Raw genomic sequence first — 19,497 nt, forward strand, 5'->3', positions numbered from 1 at the left:
GAACATGAGGTTTCTCAAACCGCAGATGATTTTCCCAATGAGATAGGGAGCACGTCTAGCTTAAATCGCGATATATCAACTGAAAATTCTGTCGAATTGAGTGCACCAGGAGACACACACATTGATGCTGATCAACACTGGGAAATGAATTATCATGAAGCAGCAATATTTCTTGAGGTACATAGTATTTCATGCATTAGAACTATATAATTACCGTATGTAAAGCTTGAACATAACGGGGTTATTTTCACCAGGAAGGAGAAAACAATGAAAAGTTTGATTCACACCCACACAACTCTGAAGCATTGCCTGCATATTTGTTGGTCCATAACCAGTGGTATTATGGGCTTGATTTGGCAACATCGTTAATATTGCTCGCCCTTGCATTCGTCGAAGAACCAGCACTTCCCCTATTTAAAGTAAGTTCTCTGCTCCCACTTTATTGTTTGTTACATGCATTAATAAAGCTGTTTAATAACTCATTAAAATGTGTCTTAAAAATAAAGCTTCCAGTTGGAGTACATGGCAGCATCGAGCTACTGGCTCTTTCAATCATTGGAGTGGAGCTAACTTTGAAACTGCGTTGGATTGGTTGGAAAACAATTTTGAAACATAAACGAACTATGATTAAGGTCAGTTATTAGCCTTTTCAGCAAAACAAGAGAAATACATGCATTGTTTAGTACAAAATTAGATATTTTTAGTCTTAGTTTGGGTACGCATGCTTTGTAGTAAAGGTAGTAAAAGTGCTGGTTATGGTTGAGTCCCCCTGAGGAAACTATCCTAACTTGATCAAAGTTAATAATTACCTCCAAAAACTAAACCAAAAGAGCAGTTGGTTTCAAAAGCTGTGGAGGGGGACTCAAGTCATATTCTGCAGTTTTGTCATTCAGGCTTGTTAAATGCAGGAATGAAATAAGAATTATGTCATGTGACCTTATACTTTGTTGCTTCTTGCAGTGCATAACACTTGGCATTATGTTTGTGGAGGCTGTGACAGTGTTGGTACGGCAGTCATCGCATTTCCGCGTGACACGCGCTCTTCGTCCCATATTTTTGGTGGACACACGTCACTGCGGAGGCGTAAGACGTTTCATACGACAAATTTTCCAGTCTTTGCCGCCAATTTTTGACATGATGGGATTACTTCTATTTTTCGTCACAATCTACGCTGTTCTGGGTTATTTCCTTTTCTCGGATGATCCCAGAGACCAGCACTTTACGACGCTACACGACAGTTTTGTCAGCATGTTTGTTCTGCTCACAACAGCAAAGTAAGCAATGAAACTGTAGTATTAAAAATAATCTTCAGTGTAAGTTAATGAATGAAATGTATGTAATTTGCAATGTCTGTGTTTTTAGATCCATACAGATACAGATAAACACATCAAAAGTACTGTAGACTGGACCAAAATAAAATAAATCATTTGACTGTTGCAACCACTCTCATCTCAAATCTAAACGTTTGCGATGATGGTGCGTTTTTAAAATAAATTTTTTTTCTGGATGTTTTCCATTGTCTAATAAAATCATAAAATTACATGACGTTTCAGAGATGGGACGCTATCTCCGTCTTCAGGTAGACCTACTCAATTGGGCCCAATCGATAGAGATAATCCCTATCTCTGGACCACTCTCATGCCAGTAACTTTTGAACAATACGATCTCTCATGAACTTAAGCTTACCTCATTATTTTCACAGCCGAACCTTGCCCCCATCATAAGATTTATTTCATTATGCATATTAGACATTCGAGATATAGTTACTATTAACTATTTTAAAATATATTCAGCTGGTGGCTTTTTATTTCTGTATGATGCATTGTCTAATTATGACTGGGCTCCTTTGTACGAAGAATCCTCTGTAGATGTTGTTGATAGACTCGATGTCACTTTAGCTGAAGCCATGGACTCCGCAATCCCTTCTCGGTTGTTGAGGAAGATAAGCGTCCATCTTAGTTTTCTCAAAAATCAAAATTTTGTATTAGAAAAAAATATTTGAGGCTGAATATTTTTATGATAAATTCACTTTCTAATTCAAATTTGTAAAGGCAACAGTTAAGTCCAACAGACTTGAATGGCTGAAATTTATTGATGAAAACCTTAAATCCTATTCAAGGCAGTTTTACAAAAAAAAAACTATCAAAATTTTAGAAGAAATATGCTGTTTCGATACGGCCGGAAGTTAATGGAACTTCAGTAACTGTACCATATGAAATTGTTGATGCTTTTTCTACATATTTTTAGTCTGTTCGTAGCAGTCACTGCCCAAAGGTTTTTCCTCTGACAGTCATTTCATGAATATATTATCTTTAGCTCCTGTTTTATACTCTGGTGTTCACAATGATATAAAACGTTCGCAGCTACCAAAATCAGTTGAACTTGATCATATACCAAGTTCTATGATTAAAGGTTATTCTGAAGTGTTGTTGCTATTCTTAAGTTTATTTTTGATCTTAGCGTATCAAAACATAAATTTCCTGCTCTGTGGGACCACTCTCTGTTAGTAATTACAGACCTATATAAATTCTTAATCATTTTTCTGAAGTCTTTGAATTTATTATATATGACCATGTTTCTTATTATTTTAAACATAAATTGAGCCCTTATCAACATGGTTTCAGAAAGTCGATATCTGCCATTACCAGTTCGGTTACCTGAATTTGTTACCTTCTTAGTTTGCTATGAGCATAAAGACAAGTTGATGTCATTAATTTTTATCTCAGCAGTGATTCTGACCTTGTTCCTCATGCCTTGCTTCTTCATAAACTTGCTGATTATGCACTGTCTTCTGCTTATGTAACTGTTTCCATAGTTACCTAATCAGCAGGCTGTCTAGCATTCATTATCATGGAGCCATATCACAGGCAATTTGAATATTATCTGATGTATCTAAAGGATCTGAGGTGGGGCCTTTGTTATTTAATATTTTTATTAATGACTTGTATAACATTATTTGAAGAAGAAACTAGTGAAGTGTTACGTATGGCGCAGAGACTTGGACACTCAGGAAGAAGGAACAGAAATATCTGGAGAGTTTTGAAATGTGGTGTTGGAGAAGAATAGAGAAGATCAGGTGGACGGATCGAGTGACCAACGAAGAAGTATTGAGGAGAGTCAACGAGCAAAGAAACATTCTGCAGGCGATTACACGAAGGAAAGCTAACTGGATGGGACATATTATGAGAAGGAATGGGTTACTGAATGATATCATCGAAGGCCAGGTTGAAGGAAAGCGAGGACTGGGAAGAAGACTGATACAGCTAACCGACGACCTTAAACAAGGAAAGAAGATGACGTTCCAGGAATTAAAACGAGAAGCCGAGAATAGGGACAACTGGAGAGCTCTTTTTGGGCAGAGCAATGGACCTGTCGTAAGACAGAACACTTAATAATAATAATAATAATAATAACATTATTAAATTTTTCAGTTTTCTCGTTTTTCCAGATGACAAAATTTTTTTGGGCTATTAAGACTCTTCATGATAGATTTGTACTTCAAATTAATTTGGCTGGTGAACGTCAAACTGTATGAAGATTAATGTTAGCAGAACTAGGGTTATTTCCATTTTTACAAAAAGTAACATGATTACTCTTTAACTTAAACCAGGGTGGTCCAACTTTTTTCCTCACTCAGGCCAGAATAGTCTTTCTGCTGGACCCAAGAGCTAAGAAACCCCTAATATCACTATTTTTTAATTGTATTTTCTTTAATAATACTTATTCAGAAAAGACAAATTACCACTGCATATGCTGGAATATAAATTGTATTTAAATGTGTACAAACTGCTATAGAGTTGTATATTATTTTAAATTTACTCCTGCAACAGTTTTTATGTATCTCTCACAATTTTTACCTGGAAAACTTACACAAATTATTTGAACTCCGCTACTCTAACAGCTTGTATTTAAACAATAACAATTTGTACCAGTAGAACGTACATCTTATGCTTTTAAAGTCAATGGCTTTAGTGAGAGCACTGAAAGGAATGTTCTTTTACCAGTGACGGAATATCAACATCTATTTTTGTTGCTGCTAAACGAAGGGTTGATCGTAACACATCCTCACATAACGCGTACCGACACGTGACATTTGTATGTAAAGCAGCAGACGAGATGAGATTCACAATTAATTTTTCAAATCCTTAAGAGTAAAAAAATAAATGGGTTTTGTACTAACTAGTAACAAATTAACAAATATGTTCAGGGGCCGGATCCGGTGCATGGGCCGCCAGTTGGACTATGTGGATTTCATATAAATCATACTATTAAAGACCTGGCAATTATTCTTAGTACTAAACTTTATTTCATCCTCATGTGGACAAAATATTTTTACAAACTCTTAATCTGTTGGGTCTTATTTGTGTTATTTCTTTCTCCTTTCACTCCTCGTGCTATATTTCATGTTAGTGAGATCTAAACTTGAATATGCGTGGAATATGCTAACTTCATGTGATGCCAGCAAGCTTGAGCTAATTCAATAGAAGTTTTTAGCCCTGTATTAACAATAATTTCTGTCCTTGAATTCATTATACTTACAAGAATGCCTTAGAACACCTAATTTTCTATAACTAACTAAATAACTAGATGGCTTACCGAACCCGAAGGTTCATCACCAAATTAACCAAAGCCCTCCACCGGACCCTGTCCTGGGCCAACAAAATCCAGTTTCCTTCAACTCCTATCTCCCATAGATCCCGCCTGAGATTATCCTCCCATCTACGTCTAGGTTTCCCAGCGGTCTCTTCCCTTCAGGTTTCCCAACCGGTACCCGGTACACACCTCTTGTTCCACACTGATTTCAGTGCCCCAGCCCTATAGAGGCTCCTAATGTTCCAAGTACCAAATCTCATGTCTTTTTTCAATTGCCGTGGTCGTGCCAAAGAGTCCGTCCTAATCCGAGGCTTGGTTGATTTTTTCGTAACACATCTTTTTTAAAAGGTGAAAGGTTGTTAGCCCTACACCCAACCCCCAACCTGGAGGACCAGACTCTTAGTCTAGCGCATCTCCTTAGACCTGTCCGGCTTGGGTGACCCTACCATGAGCCGAAGCTCAGGCCGGCATAGCCCTAAGGGTCATTTGAGCACGCAAGCCTCCTCACCCGGCAGATTGCCTTCGATTTTCTATACCTTAAAGAACAGGAGGTACTGTTTAGATGCACTTTTTATTGCTAATGTTTATGATTGATATAAATTCTGCCCTTCCTTACTCAAAACTGTTGGCATTTATGTTCCTTTTAAAAAATTTGTAGTTTCCTTTGTTTATTGTTTGTTATTCGTGTATAAATTGTCTCATCGCTAGATGTGCATCAGCTGAAAATACTGTGTGTAAAGGTGCCAACATATTTACAAATCATTTGGTTATGCTTAAGCATATTTTAAGGTAGCATTCTTCATGTTAGTAATTTTTCTTTATTTTTTTCTATGCTGTATCTGCAATTTGCCATTTGGTGGTTGATACAGCGCCTTAAAATAATGAATCGAATTGAATTACTATTCCATGGACATTGCTGCAAGACAAATATTGCAGTAATTTCGCTATACAAAAAAATTATCAAGATACATTTACAGTATCAAAATAGTATTAAGATTACATACTGAAGCGTATTTATATTTCATTTTTACTGACTACTTTAAGAAGGGCATTTTCATGTACATGTATGTTTAAATGGTTGAATTTAATACCTTGAACCATCAGTATAAATAGTTCTGTACATATTGAATTTGATACAAATAACTGAATAAATTTTCAGTTTTCCTGATGTTATGATGCCATCGTATGCAAGATCCAAGTGGTTTTCCATATTCTTTGTTTCCTACCTCTGCACAGTGCTGTATGTCCTCATGAACTTGGTTAGTATGAGAAGAAGTGTACTTACAGAAACATACAGTAGAATTAAAACAGTTTCTTCAGTTCAATATGCATAGTAAATTAACTCTCTTTTATCCACAGATGCTAGCTGTAGTATATGAAACATTTACAAGAATTGAACGTGATAAATTCCGGAAACTTTTACTCCATAAACGCAAGGCATGTCAACATGCTTTTAAATTATTGGTTTCTAAACAAAACCCAAGCAGAATGCGTTTTAAGCAATTTGAGGGTCTGATGAGGTATTATGCACCTAAGAAATGTAAGTAAAGTGATGATTTTACTCCCTTATTTCTTTATTTGACACTGAAAATTATACGTAGCTGGAAGGAAAGTGAATGTTCAGAGAATTACACGCTCATACAAAATAATGAGAGAATCACTTTAGTTTCTTGTTGTTTCAGATGCATTTTAAATATCTGGTGATGATCCTGACACTTGAATCTTCACATAATTTTATAATGATAAGATGTGTTTTTTTTAACAATTTATAATTTAGGTTTGTCGCCCTCGGTGGACTAGTGGTTAGCATACTCGCCACTGGACTAAAAGTTCGTGGTTTCAAACCCGGCTGAGGTCGATGGATTTTTAAGGGTGATAAAAATCCATAACACAACTTCCTTCAGAGGGGAAATAAAGCTGATGGTCCCATGTTATAGATTTTTACAGCATATAAAATAACGTGAGACTTGAGGTTCTCACAGCGGTGAGTATGAAGATATCCGTCTTCTGGGTTATTGCGCTGTGTAATCTGGTCGATGTTAACCAACGTTTCAGAGGTCATACTGCCTCCGTCATCAGAGTATGAAGATATCCGTCTTCTGGGTTATTGCGCTGTGTAGTCTGGTCGATGTTAACCAACGTTTCAGAGGTCATACTGCCTCCGTCATCAGAGTATGAAGATTTCTGTCTTCTGGGTTGTTGCGCTGTGTAGTCTGGTCGATGTTAACCAACGTTTCAGAGGTCATACTGCCTCCGTCATCAGAGTATGAAGATATCCGTCTTCTGGGTTATTGCGCTGTGTAGTCTGGTCGATGTTAACCAACGTTTCAGAGGTCATACTGCCTCCGTCATCAGAGTATGAAGATTTCTGTCTTCTGGGTTGTTGCGCTGTGTAGTCTGGTCGATGTTTACCAACGTTTCAGAGGTCATACTGCCTCCGTCATCAGGGCGATGAGTATGAAGATTTCTGTCTTCTGGGTTGTTGCGCTGTGTAGTCTGGTCGATGTTAACCAACGTTTCAGAGGTCATACTGCCTCCGTCATCAGGGCGATGAGTATGAAGACTTCTGTCTTCTGGGTTGTTGCGCTGTGTAGTCTGGTCGATGTTAACCAACGTTTCAGAGGTCATACTGCCTCCGTCATCAGGGGGATGAGTATGAAGATTTCTGTCTTCTGGGTTGTTGCGCTGTGTAGTCTGGTCGATGTTAACCAACGTTTCAGAGGTCATACTGCCTCCGTCATCAGAGTATGAAGATTTCTGTCTTCTGGGTTGTTGCGCTGTGTAGTCTGGTCGATGTTAACCAACGTTTCAGAGGTCATACTGCCTCCATCATCAGGGCGATGAGTATGAAGATTTCTGTCTTCTGGGTTGTTGCGCTGTGTAGTCTGGTCGATGTTAACCAACGTTTCAGAGGTCATACTGCCTCCGTCATCAGGGGGATGAGTATGAAGATTTCTGTCTTCTGGGTTGTTGCGCTGTGTAGTCTGGTCGATGTTAACCAACGTTTCAGAGGTCATACTGCCTCCGTCATCAGAGTATGAAGATTTCTGTCTTCTGGGTTGTTGCGCTGTGTAGTCTGGTCGATGTTAACCAACGTTTCAGAGGTCATACTGCCTCCGTCATCAGGGCGATGAAAATCTTCATATAAAATAACCTTACGAGCTTGAACGAGATGTTCCGTAAGCAAAATTCAGCGTCCATTTCTCACCCAAGTCTCCCCTGATTCACTACTTGATGGCTCTAGGAGATAAATCAGAATTGAGTATAAATTGTGCAGAGGCAGTGGGCTTGTCACTCACTAATAAATGCACACTTCAAAGACTAGGAAAACTCCGAAAAGGTGGTGGCGAAGACCCACAACTGGGTTGTAGAACCAAGGAAGAATAATAATAATAATAGTTTATGTTTATGTTATTGATATTGTATGAAATTGACATCCATGCTTATCCAATTACTCTGTTCTGTTCACAGCACCTCGTGATGTGGTATTGATGTTCAAAGAGCTAAATACTTCAGGCAGTGGCTCGCTCTCGTTAGAGGAGTTTTACTCTGTGTATGATGCCGCAATGCTCAAGTGGGAAGCTCAGTTCTCACAGATTCCTTGGTTTCACACCACATGGGCCCCCCTGCAGACTTTCTGCCAGTTCACACATGATTTTGTTACCTGGAAATATTTTGAGTACATTATCTGTAAGCATTTGCTTTTGCAGATATAAAATCTAATGAGCATGAGGAATGTGTAACTTCGGTGTTTCATAACCATAGAATATCTTTCCATTCCCACTTATTAGAAAGTATCAACATTTGAATAGAAAATATGGAACTGGCCTTAAAATAAATGAGTCCATGCATACACTGGAGCTGAAATATTAGTTTCAGAATTTTGTTATTCTAAGCAAGTACAATGAGACCGTGTAATATGTTTAAATTCTTTTAAGATTAATTTCTCAACAGAGTGATGAATGCAATATAAAGTAAAAAACAGACACATAAAAGCAAGGTTGAATTCACGTACACTGGACATATCTAAAAAATTATGGTCTCATGAGGTCGAAACGCGTTTGGCACAAATTGTTTTTAAAGTGTAAATAGTTTTGGTTGTATGCACAATTTTAGATTTTAGATTTGTTGTCTGTATTTCTCGGTCTGTAACCCTAAGAGAGAAACATAGATTGAAGTTGTCCGAGGAGAGTATTTGGATCTAAGAGACAAAATAGCGAGTGGATGGATAAATCTGCGTAAAGAGGGCTTTTATGACATGTACTCTTCACTAGATATTATTAGGTTTATTGGATCAAGGAAGTTGCATGGGGGAGATGACTAATGCACACAAAATTTCAGTGAGAAGTCCTGGAGGGAAGAGACGACTTGGTACACGTAGGCTCGGACAAGGATATAGAAATGGGTTTTAAGGAAATAGGATTGAGGGTGTGGAATGGATTCATCTGGCTTAAGATAGGGCGTAGTTCTGAGCTGTTGTGAACATTGTTTCTTAACAAGTTGACCAACTGTAATTTTCTTAAGGACACTGCTCTTTGGAAATCTATTTTAAGATATTTTATTACTTGTTGTCTTATTTTATTGTTGGGGTTCTGTGAGTATCATTTATTGTCAACAGTGTTCTGTAATCAAAAGTGTGATAACAAGGGACTAACCTCAAAATAAAAAATATTGATATTGGTTTGCTGTGTAAGTGGTTCTAAAAGTTACTACTATTTTAGGGGGAGATAAAGATTGGAATATGTGACACAGATGTTTGAGGATGTGGGCTGTAAAAAATATGTGGGAATGAAGAGATTGGCGCAAGATAGGCGAAAATGGAGGGCCGCATCAAACCAATCAAAAGACTGATGACAAACTAACAAAACTACTATTTACACTCATTTATTTTCTGTAACAGTTTCTGTGCTTCCTATGAGCTTTCTTTAACTGGTTTTGGTTCTGAAGTAAGACTATGGGTGTTTGGTGATGTAATTTTACTGCATGAGATATGAGTCCTTGCAGCAGTTAAAATGTCACTTGTAGTCTTATAGGTTATGACACTGTGTAATCTGGAAAACCTAGTTGGCTTATTTATTATTTATTTAATTACACTATAAATAACTCAGATTATATGTAGTTGGTTAACATGTTGGAGGAAATTATCATCTCAATCTTCAAGGTAGAAGTGAAGTTCTAACCTATAAGACTGCTAAGACTGCTTTGCATAATTTTACTGCATTCTTTGTTGTGTTTGAAGACCTTTCCAGAGCTCTTTGAATGTTTTTATTTTAATATCATTTTATAATGAAGTTTTAAATTAAAGTGTACTCATGTTTTTATATTGTGAATGTATATTTAATGAAGCATTAAACAATTTTCATAAAAAGTGTTTACAATGACTGAACTGACAAGATGTAATACATTCTTTATGAAAGAAAAAAAGTGATAAAATTTTTAAGAAAGAGGTGAGTACATCCAAAAAAAATCCCAGATAACATTATAAGATTAATAATAACCAGAAAAGCATTGTTAATTTGAGTAATAAGATGCTGAATTGTTAATAAAACAAATTTGAAAATTGGCAAAACAGTTTGTATACCCCATTGAGCTTACTGTATAAGTGTATGGCAGTTATGATTATCAGAAACATAAAATTCTTTAATGCATGTTTGTGATTAGTTTAACCCTTTTTTGCATTGTGGTAACTGTATGTCCAGCCTGCTTTAGCAATAGGTAAATCTGCATTTTTATTAACACATTTCTTATGATTATTACTGTAAACAGCAAATATTTCCCTAACCAGCATTAAGAAATTGATCTTTGTGGTGGTGTTCTTTTTATATGGACTGAATTGTGAAATAATATTTTGGCAAGCTCTGGCTTCAAAGGGTTAATAAAACCAGACTCTTTAATTTGTTTTGTAAACTTATGAATTTATCATACTTGGGATTTCTTGTTATGTAGCATTGTCCTTTACCGCTGCATGCATAGGATAGTAAAAGACTGTTCATAATAAAAGTAAAGAAAGCCAAGAAACGGAAGTGTTATTTTCACATCGTTGGATGCCTCAGAAAACGAATTACAGTTGTATTGAAAATTATTTAATATGTTACCAACAAAACAAAATCAATGTTACTGGTGAAAATTATTTTCATGGTAACAAAGAATATAACAATCATGGCTGAATGAATTTCAGTTATTTAATCTGAAGACATTATGAAGAGTTTGTTAACACCTCTATTTTTATGCATAGTTTACACCTACTACTAAATCTATTTGTGATTTATTTAATGACACTGTCAGTATCTTAACTGTATGGTGTCATACCTAGTATTAAAATCTGACCACTCCTTTAGAAACGTCCTGCATGAGTGATTACTGTAGCACAAAATGAGAATTTGAGGTTTTCACAGCGGTGAGTATGAAGATTTCTGTCTTCTGGGTTGTTGCGCTGTGTAGTCTGGTCGATGTTACCCAACGTTTCAGAGGTCATACTGCCTCCGTCATCAGGGCGATGAGTATGAAGATTTCTGTCTTCGGGGTTGTTGCGCTGTGTAGTCTGGTCGATGTTTACCAACGTTTCAGAGGTCATACTGCCTCCGTCATCGCCCTGATGATAGAGGCAGTATGACCTCTGAAACGTTGGTTAACATCGACCATACTACAGGGCGCAACAACCCAGAAGACAGAAATCTTCACAAAAAGAGAATATTTGAAGATCTTCATTTAAAGTATAATGTTTAATTATGTAATAAACCACAATGTACAGAATATAAAAGCATTTGTGTATGTATGGACACACACACATATATAATGTCAATAGTAATTAAATTACAGTTATGAATAATAACCACTGATTATGTAACCAAATTTTTCTGGTGATTTTATATAATCTCTGGTTATTAATAACTCGATTAATTTGCTTCTACCACAACATAAATATTTTAAATAAAGCTTGATGCACAAACAGGCCACAAGGTTTTAATGAGAGCTGTAAGAAGTAGATAATAAGGCAGTGAAAATCTTGTAGAGTTGATATTGAACTTCTAAAATCTCATTAATTTATGTGCACAAGAAATAGTTGAAAGGATGGAAGGATCCTGTTCACAATATGTCGCCAACCTCCTGTAAAGGAGACGGCGTAATAAAAGAAGAAGAAGAAGAAATAGTTGCATGAATATCAGTTGACATATCAGGCAATGTAAATTTTAATTGTTTAATTACATTGTTTACCATTTCTCAATTACCCGTGCATCCTACACGTCTGATCCATCTCGCCCTTATCTGATCTTTAAAGTAATGTACGTACTTGAGATCCTTATTATGAAATGTCTCCAGTCTTATTTTACATCCATCTAAAATCAAAATATTCTTCTAAGTTCTTGTTCCTGAACATCAGTCTTTGTTCTTGCAACGTAGTGACTACATGTGTTCTGTATAATTTTCTTATATTTTCAGATGGACTGATCCTATCAAATGGCTTGACCATGATTTTTCGAATTCTTGAATTTAATGATGACTTGCAAGAATCAGCAGTAGCGTTTAGTGCATCGTGGGATACAATCCTCTTTGTTGGCTGTAAGTTAAAGCTACATAATCTACCATAAGAATGGAAATTAAATTTTGTAACCTTTGAAGTATAGAGCCACGGTGGTCTAGCTGTTAGAACGCTGGCCTTGTAATCCTGGGGTCTCGGGTTCGATTCCCGGCGGTGCCCGAATTTATAACTTGTGTTGGGCAAGGCCGTGGTCTAGTCAACACGGAGTTTTCCTCCGGAGGCTTCCCCGGTTTCTCCGTGGCATCCCAACAATTACTCCATTCACACACAGAAGAAGGCAATGGCAAACCACTTCTGGATCATCTGCCAAGAACGTATATGAACAGGTCCCAGTCCGAGAAAAGGATGGAAGGATCCTGTTCATATGGACCTGTCGTCTGACAGAACACTAAATAAATAAAATATAAAATAACCTTTGAAGTTCCCACACCAAAACCAGAGAAAACTCGTGAAGTAATAAAGTTTCTTCATTGCAGTCTTATAAGTGAACTCGTGCAACCACACACATCATTTGTATCAAAAATTAATTGACTGATTTATGTAAAAATCAGAATGAGGATTATGCCATCTTAGATCTATTCATTTTTGTTATCAGCCATACCAAATTTATGAAGTAGGATCAGCACTAGCTCTGTACAGTGTTATATGATGTCGATATTTGTTTAAAAAATATGAATATTTTATTATGCTTTTCTTTTTTGGTAAAAAAATAACATGGATAATAGAAAATATTTTAAGTATATATTAAATCTTGTCTGTCTAATCACAATAAATTCTTATTAAATATTAAAATATTACAATAATAAACATTTAAAATATTAAATGATGTTCTTTATCGAAATATTTGATTTACATTAGACCATCATTTTTCATGTTTCACGTCAAGTTTCAGTTCCTAAAACTTTACCATCTTAGAAAATATTTTGTTGTGATGGCTCCAATAAATCATTGTAGCTTGACCTGTGAACTTTGTATGGTAAGATGTCTTTAGCTAATCTGCTTGTATTATGTTCTCATAGTGGTGAAGATGTTCGTGTTGGTCTTCTGGGTGCTAATACCATATCCTCATAAATGTACAAGATGTTGAGAGACACTTGTGATGGCATTACTCAATAAGATAAATAAGATCTTCTTGGGTGATCAATTGCATCAAATTTTTAAAAGATGTCAGTTTTGATTTAACCATTTGACACAGCTGATCGCCGAGAAGATTTTACGAGTTACTTCACCACGAAAGCTTTACATCATATAGTTAAGGAATACTTGATGATCACTATTAAAAATATATATTAAAATTATCCATCAATCACAATATAAAATAATTAAAGGTTAAAATATCATTTTACGTTCCCTATCGAGTACTCGATTTACATGTGGAACATACACGACATGTTTCGGCTCTATATAGCCATCATCTGGTGTTATGTATATAAACTCTTCACTGGATTACTGATTTTTTACTGATTTATTAACCAGCCACGATCCAATACAGTACAGTACATCTCCGATCTCTCATAATACTGATACGATATTACTTCTTGGTCCATATACAGAACATTGACATCACTACGAAATACGAAATACAAACATATTAGGAACCTGTGATACTACAACGAATGAAGAAACAATATAAAGGACAAGAACATCATAAGAAAAATGAAGAATAAAAATCATTAAAAATCAGTAAAAAATCAGTAATTCAGTGGAAAGTTTAAATACATAACACCAGATGATGGCTATATATAGCCGAAACATGTCGTGTATGTTCCACATGTAAATCGAGTACTCGATAGGGAACGTAAAATGATATTTTAACATTTAATTATTTTATATTGTGATTGACGGATAATTTTAATATATATTTTTAATACTATAAATCACAATATGACGCATCTACAATATCTTGATGATCACTGTTGTGGATAACCAAAATGTTTAATGTTCCACAAAAATATTTCTGGTATGAACATGAAAAAATTGTTGATCAATTATGAAACAAAAGTACAAGGCTGATTTGGCTTATCCTTCCGTAGACTTCATAATCATGGAAATTCACCAAGTATGTGATCATGAATGGCAGAACTTGGTTTTTTCAGCACAATCTAGAGGTCATGTATAGTCAGAGCCAATGTTGAACCCTTTTTTGGGTTTCTGTTTGGTAACACGTTACACCTAATCATAAAATATAGTATAATGAGTATACAATCCATATAAAGCACTTTTTCATAAGTGTAAATCTTTAATCAGAAATAGTGGAATTATTTGAGTGTACATTTCACAGTTTTTAGATACTGGATGCAAAACAAGTACAAGTAAAACCTTTTAATTTCTAAGTTTGATTGTTTGGTCACTTCAGATGGAAGCATTTAGAGAAAACAGGCATTTTAAATCCTTTCTGTAACTTATTGTTACTAATGGTTTTGTTTTATAGTTCTGCATTGCATCTATAACGCCACGGTGGTCTAGCGGTTAGAACGCTGGCCTTGTAATCCTGGGGTCCCGGGTTCGATTCCCGGCGGTGCCCGAATTTATAACTTGTGTTGGGCAAGGCCGTGGTCTAGGCAACACGGAGTTTTCCTCCGTGGCATCCCAACAATTACTCCATTCACACACAGAAGAAGGCAATGGCAAACCACTTCTGGATCATCTGCCAAGAACGTATATGAACAGGTCCCAGTCCGAGAAGAGAAAAGGATGGAAGGATCCTGTTCATATGGACCTGTCGTCAGACACAACACTAAATAAATAATAAGATGAGGTGGTCTAGCGGTTAGAACGCTGGCCTTGTAATCCTGGGGTCTCGGGTTCGATTCCCGGCGGTGCCCGAATTTATAACTTGTGTTGGGCAAGGCCGTGGTCTAGGCAACACGGAGTTTTCCTCCGTGGCATCCCAACAATTACTCCATTCACACACAGAAGAAGGCAATGGCAAACCACTTCTGGATCATCTGCCAAGAACGTATATGAACAGGTCCCAGTCCGAGAAAAGGATGGAAGGATCCTGTTCATATGGACCTGTCCTCAGACAGAACACTACAAATAAAAAAAATTGCATCTATAATTAAGATCACATATTTAGTTTAAATATGGAAGTGAAATTGTTTTAAAAATTTGTTGACGTACCACATACCCACTCACTCATTTATTTATATCTTTGATCAAGTGATCATTGAACTAGAGTGCATTTATTTAATTGTTGCTTGCACTTATCGCATTGTTCCAGTGTTTGTTGTTGAAGCGGTCCTGAAAATTCTTGGTCTTGGCGTCGGTCACTACTTCGGGTCTGGATGGAACATATACGACTTTTCCGTGACACTGCTCTCTGCAGTTGGAGTGATTATTCTTTCCTTTATACCGTCATTTGTGTATGTTGTGGTATTCCGCCCTCTTCGACTACTGCGGCTATTCAAGCTGAAGAAACGTTACAGGGACGTGTTTGGGACTCTAGTTCTTCTGACACCGCTTATGTGTTCCACTGCAGTCGTCATGCTTGTTCTGTACTACTTTTTTGCCATCATTGGCATGGAGCTGTTTGCGGGCTATGACATGCGGAACTGTTGCGTGTAAGTAACTTATGTTATGAGCTTGTAACATGAATTTAGTATAATGAAAGTACACTACACAAATTTTATCCAAAAAATATGTAATCTCCTCTGTAAAGTAAAGTTTTTCCCGCTATACGCCATGTAGGCGTTTGGGGGTGAGTGGAGGTATAGCTCCTCCCTTCCTTGACCTCAGCACTAGATGGGGGTGAGTGGTCAGCATCACGCCCCGGCCGGCTTTACCCCGGGAAAGGACCCCGGTACCCATTGTAGAGGAGGCTGGGTGGGCCCCAGAGCCAGTCTGGACGCAGAGGCTAGAGGAGAAATCCTCTGCCCCCGTCGGGGATTGAACCCCGGTCATCCAGCCCGTAGCTAGTCACTATACTGACTGAGCTATCCCGGCTCATAATCTCCTCTGTACCAATTAATTATATCTGTACACCTATCATAAAGATGTGTATTCATTTTTTTTATTTTTTGTAAACACAAAAGGGGAGGTCATGAGAAGTTAACATGTTAAATGTTTCTTATAGTATAGGTTTCAATGAGGAAAAATTTAGATTTTGAAGTATTGTGTTAACAGAGATTTTTAGTGAACCTAAGCTATTTTATTTCAGATCATTCATATCATAAATGGACCTATAATAAGTAGGATTTGAGGTTTTCACTGTGGTGAGTCTTATTATGGCTGTCTTCTGGGTTGTTGCATCACATAGTCTGTCAAGTTTACTGACGTTTCAGAGGTCTTTGCTGTCTTTATCATGATGGAGGCAGCAAGGACCTCTGAAACGTCAGTAAACTTGTACAAGACTACGTAGCTCAACAACCCAGAAGACAAGCCATCTTCTGGAATTAAGACGCTGACAAAAACTGTAAGAAGCTACATATTTTTTGGGGAAGAAAATCTAAACCAGGCTATGTATATTTCCTCATTAGCATTATCTGGGTCTGTAGCTTAATGAACAGGAAAGGTTTTTTTAAAGATATATCCATGTTCAGTAGCCATGAACTCAGATTTCTGATTTCAGAATGAAATTAATGATTCTGTAAGTTGTTGGTCCATCTCAGAGCTGATCCAGTAACAGGATGTGAATGCTCCTAGTTATTTTACAATCCATTAGAAATCTGGTAGCATAGAATATCTTCTGTGTTTGAATCTTCTCTCTCTTTCATACCTGATTGTAGAGTATTATACAATAGATTATACTCTTGGTGTAATACGTAAGTTATTTTGCTGTCTCATGGTGACTGACAGTTCTTGTGTGTTTTTATCCAGGAACTCAACAGTGGAAGACTTTTACAAGTACAGCGCGAATGGAAGTACGGCTCTTGGCTACTACTACCTGAACACTTTTGACAATCTGTTGACTGGCGGCATAACATTATTTGAGTTGACGATTGTCAACAATTGGTTCATACTCATGAACAGCTATGCGTTAGTGGTGTCGTCTTGGAGTAGAGCATATTTTATGCTCTTTTATCTCTTTACTATGATTGTTTTAACAATAGTGGTAGCATCCGTACTTGAAGCATTCCGATTCCGGATTCAGTACAAAAGACAGACAAGCAAACGTGAAGGTAAGATTTCAGAAACTAGGTTTCAAATATCACATTGAGGTTATGATATCTTATGTATGTACCTGTCTTTGCAGGTTTAACACGTATAGATATTTTCAATCAGAAGGAAACCGAATATTGCTGCGTTCTGTGTTGTTGCGCCGTGTAGTCTGGTAGATGTTTACCGACGTTTCAGAGGTCCTTGCTGCCGCTGAAACGTCGGTAAACATCTACCAGACTACACGGCCCAACAATCCAGAAGACAGCAATCTTCAGACTCACTGTTGTGAAAAGCTAAAATCCTACAGAAGGAAACCATTAACTGCTCATATAATGTGGCATGTCCTCATGTATCTTTTTCAATATTTTATGAGCTAGTAAGATACCATCAATCATCTTGCCTTAATATAAACCACACATCTTTGTTTAATTTCCTAGGGTCCTCCACTGGTTTCTGTAACTGGTGGTAAAATCTGATACACAGATGACGAAACAATGGAAAAATAATGAAGTAAAATATTTTTCCTGTCATTAATATCACCTTACTGATTATTATATAACAGGATGCTGTGATATAATGGAAATAATAAATATATTGTTGTTTCTTAGTTGAATGATACAGTATTAAGGCAAACTCATGTTTGAAGCAAAATAAGAATGGAATTGAGAGCACAGGAAATTTCAGAGTCAAGTTGAAAATAGCTTTCATTGATGTGAAAAACAAAATGGAAGTAACCAACGAGAAATCTAACTAAGGGCGGAGTCCTGCGCAAGCGCAAGACATCATCCCTTGTTAGGTAACACCATCCCTTCGTACGAAAAGCATTGCTGGAAATGGTAAACAGCCTTAAAACTAAAACGGGAGATTGCTTACGCTAACGGAGGGGTTTAGTCGTGGCGGGAGCCTCGACTATTCAAAGTTGGGTCTGTTGCTGCTGATGAGAGGTTATCCCATTAGGCAACATGTCCTTTGAGCAAAGGATTTTGGTTGGGATGGAAGTAATTATTTACAGGTTTTCTGCTATATCGATTGCGTGCAGTCAGTCATACAAGAGTAGCAAGAACAAAGGAATGTAGCAGATTTTCAAGTACCTATGTCTGTGCTTGCAAGTTATTCGTGTGATTTTTCTACACATTGTTTTCTGTATAAACTTCATAATCGAGTGAGAGCTTGCTTATGAGAAGGAGTAACACATAAACTGTGATAACACATTTGTAAAGTGGAAGTGAAAACCAAATGAGTACAGATGACCCTGTCTCTGGACGCCTTAAAAACTAATGCGAATACAGTTTACAGACTAAAACAACATACCATTTGGTATCCAGTAGCAGTTTGCCAGGGTAAAATGTAATTTAAAGAACAAAATCTTTGGAACATATCAAATATGAATTTAATTACAATGCATTACTCTCCATTCACCATAACGTTTAGTCCTTAGTTTAGTTTATTACAATTTTGGGACCTCCTAATTTAAATTTAAATTGTGTTTCTATTCATTATAAATTATTCAGATGAATGATATTAAAATATTTTATTTTTCATACTGTCTACATTTCAGAGCATAATTAAAGCTCATGTTTGTTTGGTTAACAGAGGAACAGATGCTGCACGAGGAAGTGGATCTCAAGTGGGAAGAAATGCAAGTGTGGGTACAAGATTTCCAGCTCCTGGAAAAATTGAGAGCCAATCTTGTTGTTGGGGTAAGCACTAACTGCATTTATCAAACTCAATAACACTTGAAACAATCACATGTGGATGCTTTCATTCTACGTACATGGAATTACATTTTAAATGGGAATTTGATGTTATATGTACAGGCAACTCACGGTTTATGAACATTCGCTATAATGAAAGTCACAATTCATTCAAAATTTCTTAAAGTCACCAATAGAAATGCCAAACGTATAGTGAGCATAATTGTTAGATTCAAATAAATAAACTTTTAAAAAATGTATTACAATAATTACCAGAAAGTTATTGTATGATAATTATACTGAACTGTTCTTGGTTAATAAAACTAATCTAGCCTGTTAAAAAACCTTGGTTTACATGCCACACTGCATAGAATGTTTTCTCGCATAATGCATACATACATTATAATAAAGTGTATTGTATAGACCATTCGATGTGTAGTACATGATTTTAATTCTTTAAAATGGCTGCTAATGTATACGATACATATTGTAAAAGCTCAGGAATGCAAGATACACATAACGTACAAAAACGTATAACGAACAACATCTCGGGACGGACCTCGTTCTTAA

At 36.6% G+C, this 19,497-nt stretch overlaps 1 protein-coding gene across 1 annotated transcript in view; it reads left to right on the forward strand.

The window, feature by feature from the left end:
• The window catches only part of LOC110837013 (two pore channel protein 1), a 28,442-nt gene that overhangs the window by 376 nt on the left and 8,569 nt on the right, over positions 1–19,497 (forward strand). The window contains exons 2-12 of the mRNA XM_022078764.2: positions 2–177; positions 255–419; positions 507–632; positions 961–1,274; positions 5,753–5,852; positions 5,953–6,133; positions 8,065–8,283; positions 12,034–12,153; positions 15,357–15,696; positions 16,952–17,253; positions 18,827–18,933. Of these exons, the coding sequence (XP_021934456.1) occupies positions 2–177; positions 255–419; positions 507–632; positions 961–1,274; positions 5,753–5,852; positions 5,953–6,133; positions 8,065–8,283; positions 12,034–12,153; positions 15,357–15,696; positions 16,952–17,253; positions 18,827–18,933 (2,150 nt within the window). The remainder of the gene's footprint in view (position 1; positions 178–254; positions 420–506; positions 633–960; positions 1,275–5,752; positions 5,853–5,952; positions 6,134–8,064; positions 8,284–12,033; positions 12,154–15,356; positions 15,697–16,951; positions 17,254–18,826; positions 18,934–19,497) is intronic.

The sequence above is a fragment of the Zootermopsis nevadensis genome, unplaced genomic scaffold, assembly GCF_977971745.1.
Source record: "Zootermopsis nevadensis isolate Lab colony 2312 unplaced genomic scaffold, Znev_1.0 Znev_ptg000009l, whole genome shotgun sequence".
Classification (NCBI taxonomy): domain Eukaryota; kingdom Metazoa; phylum Arthropoda; class Insecta; order Blattodea; family Termopsidae; genus Zootermopsis; species Zootermopsis nevadensis.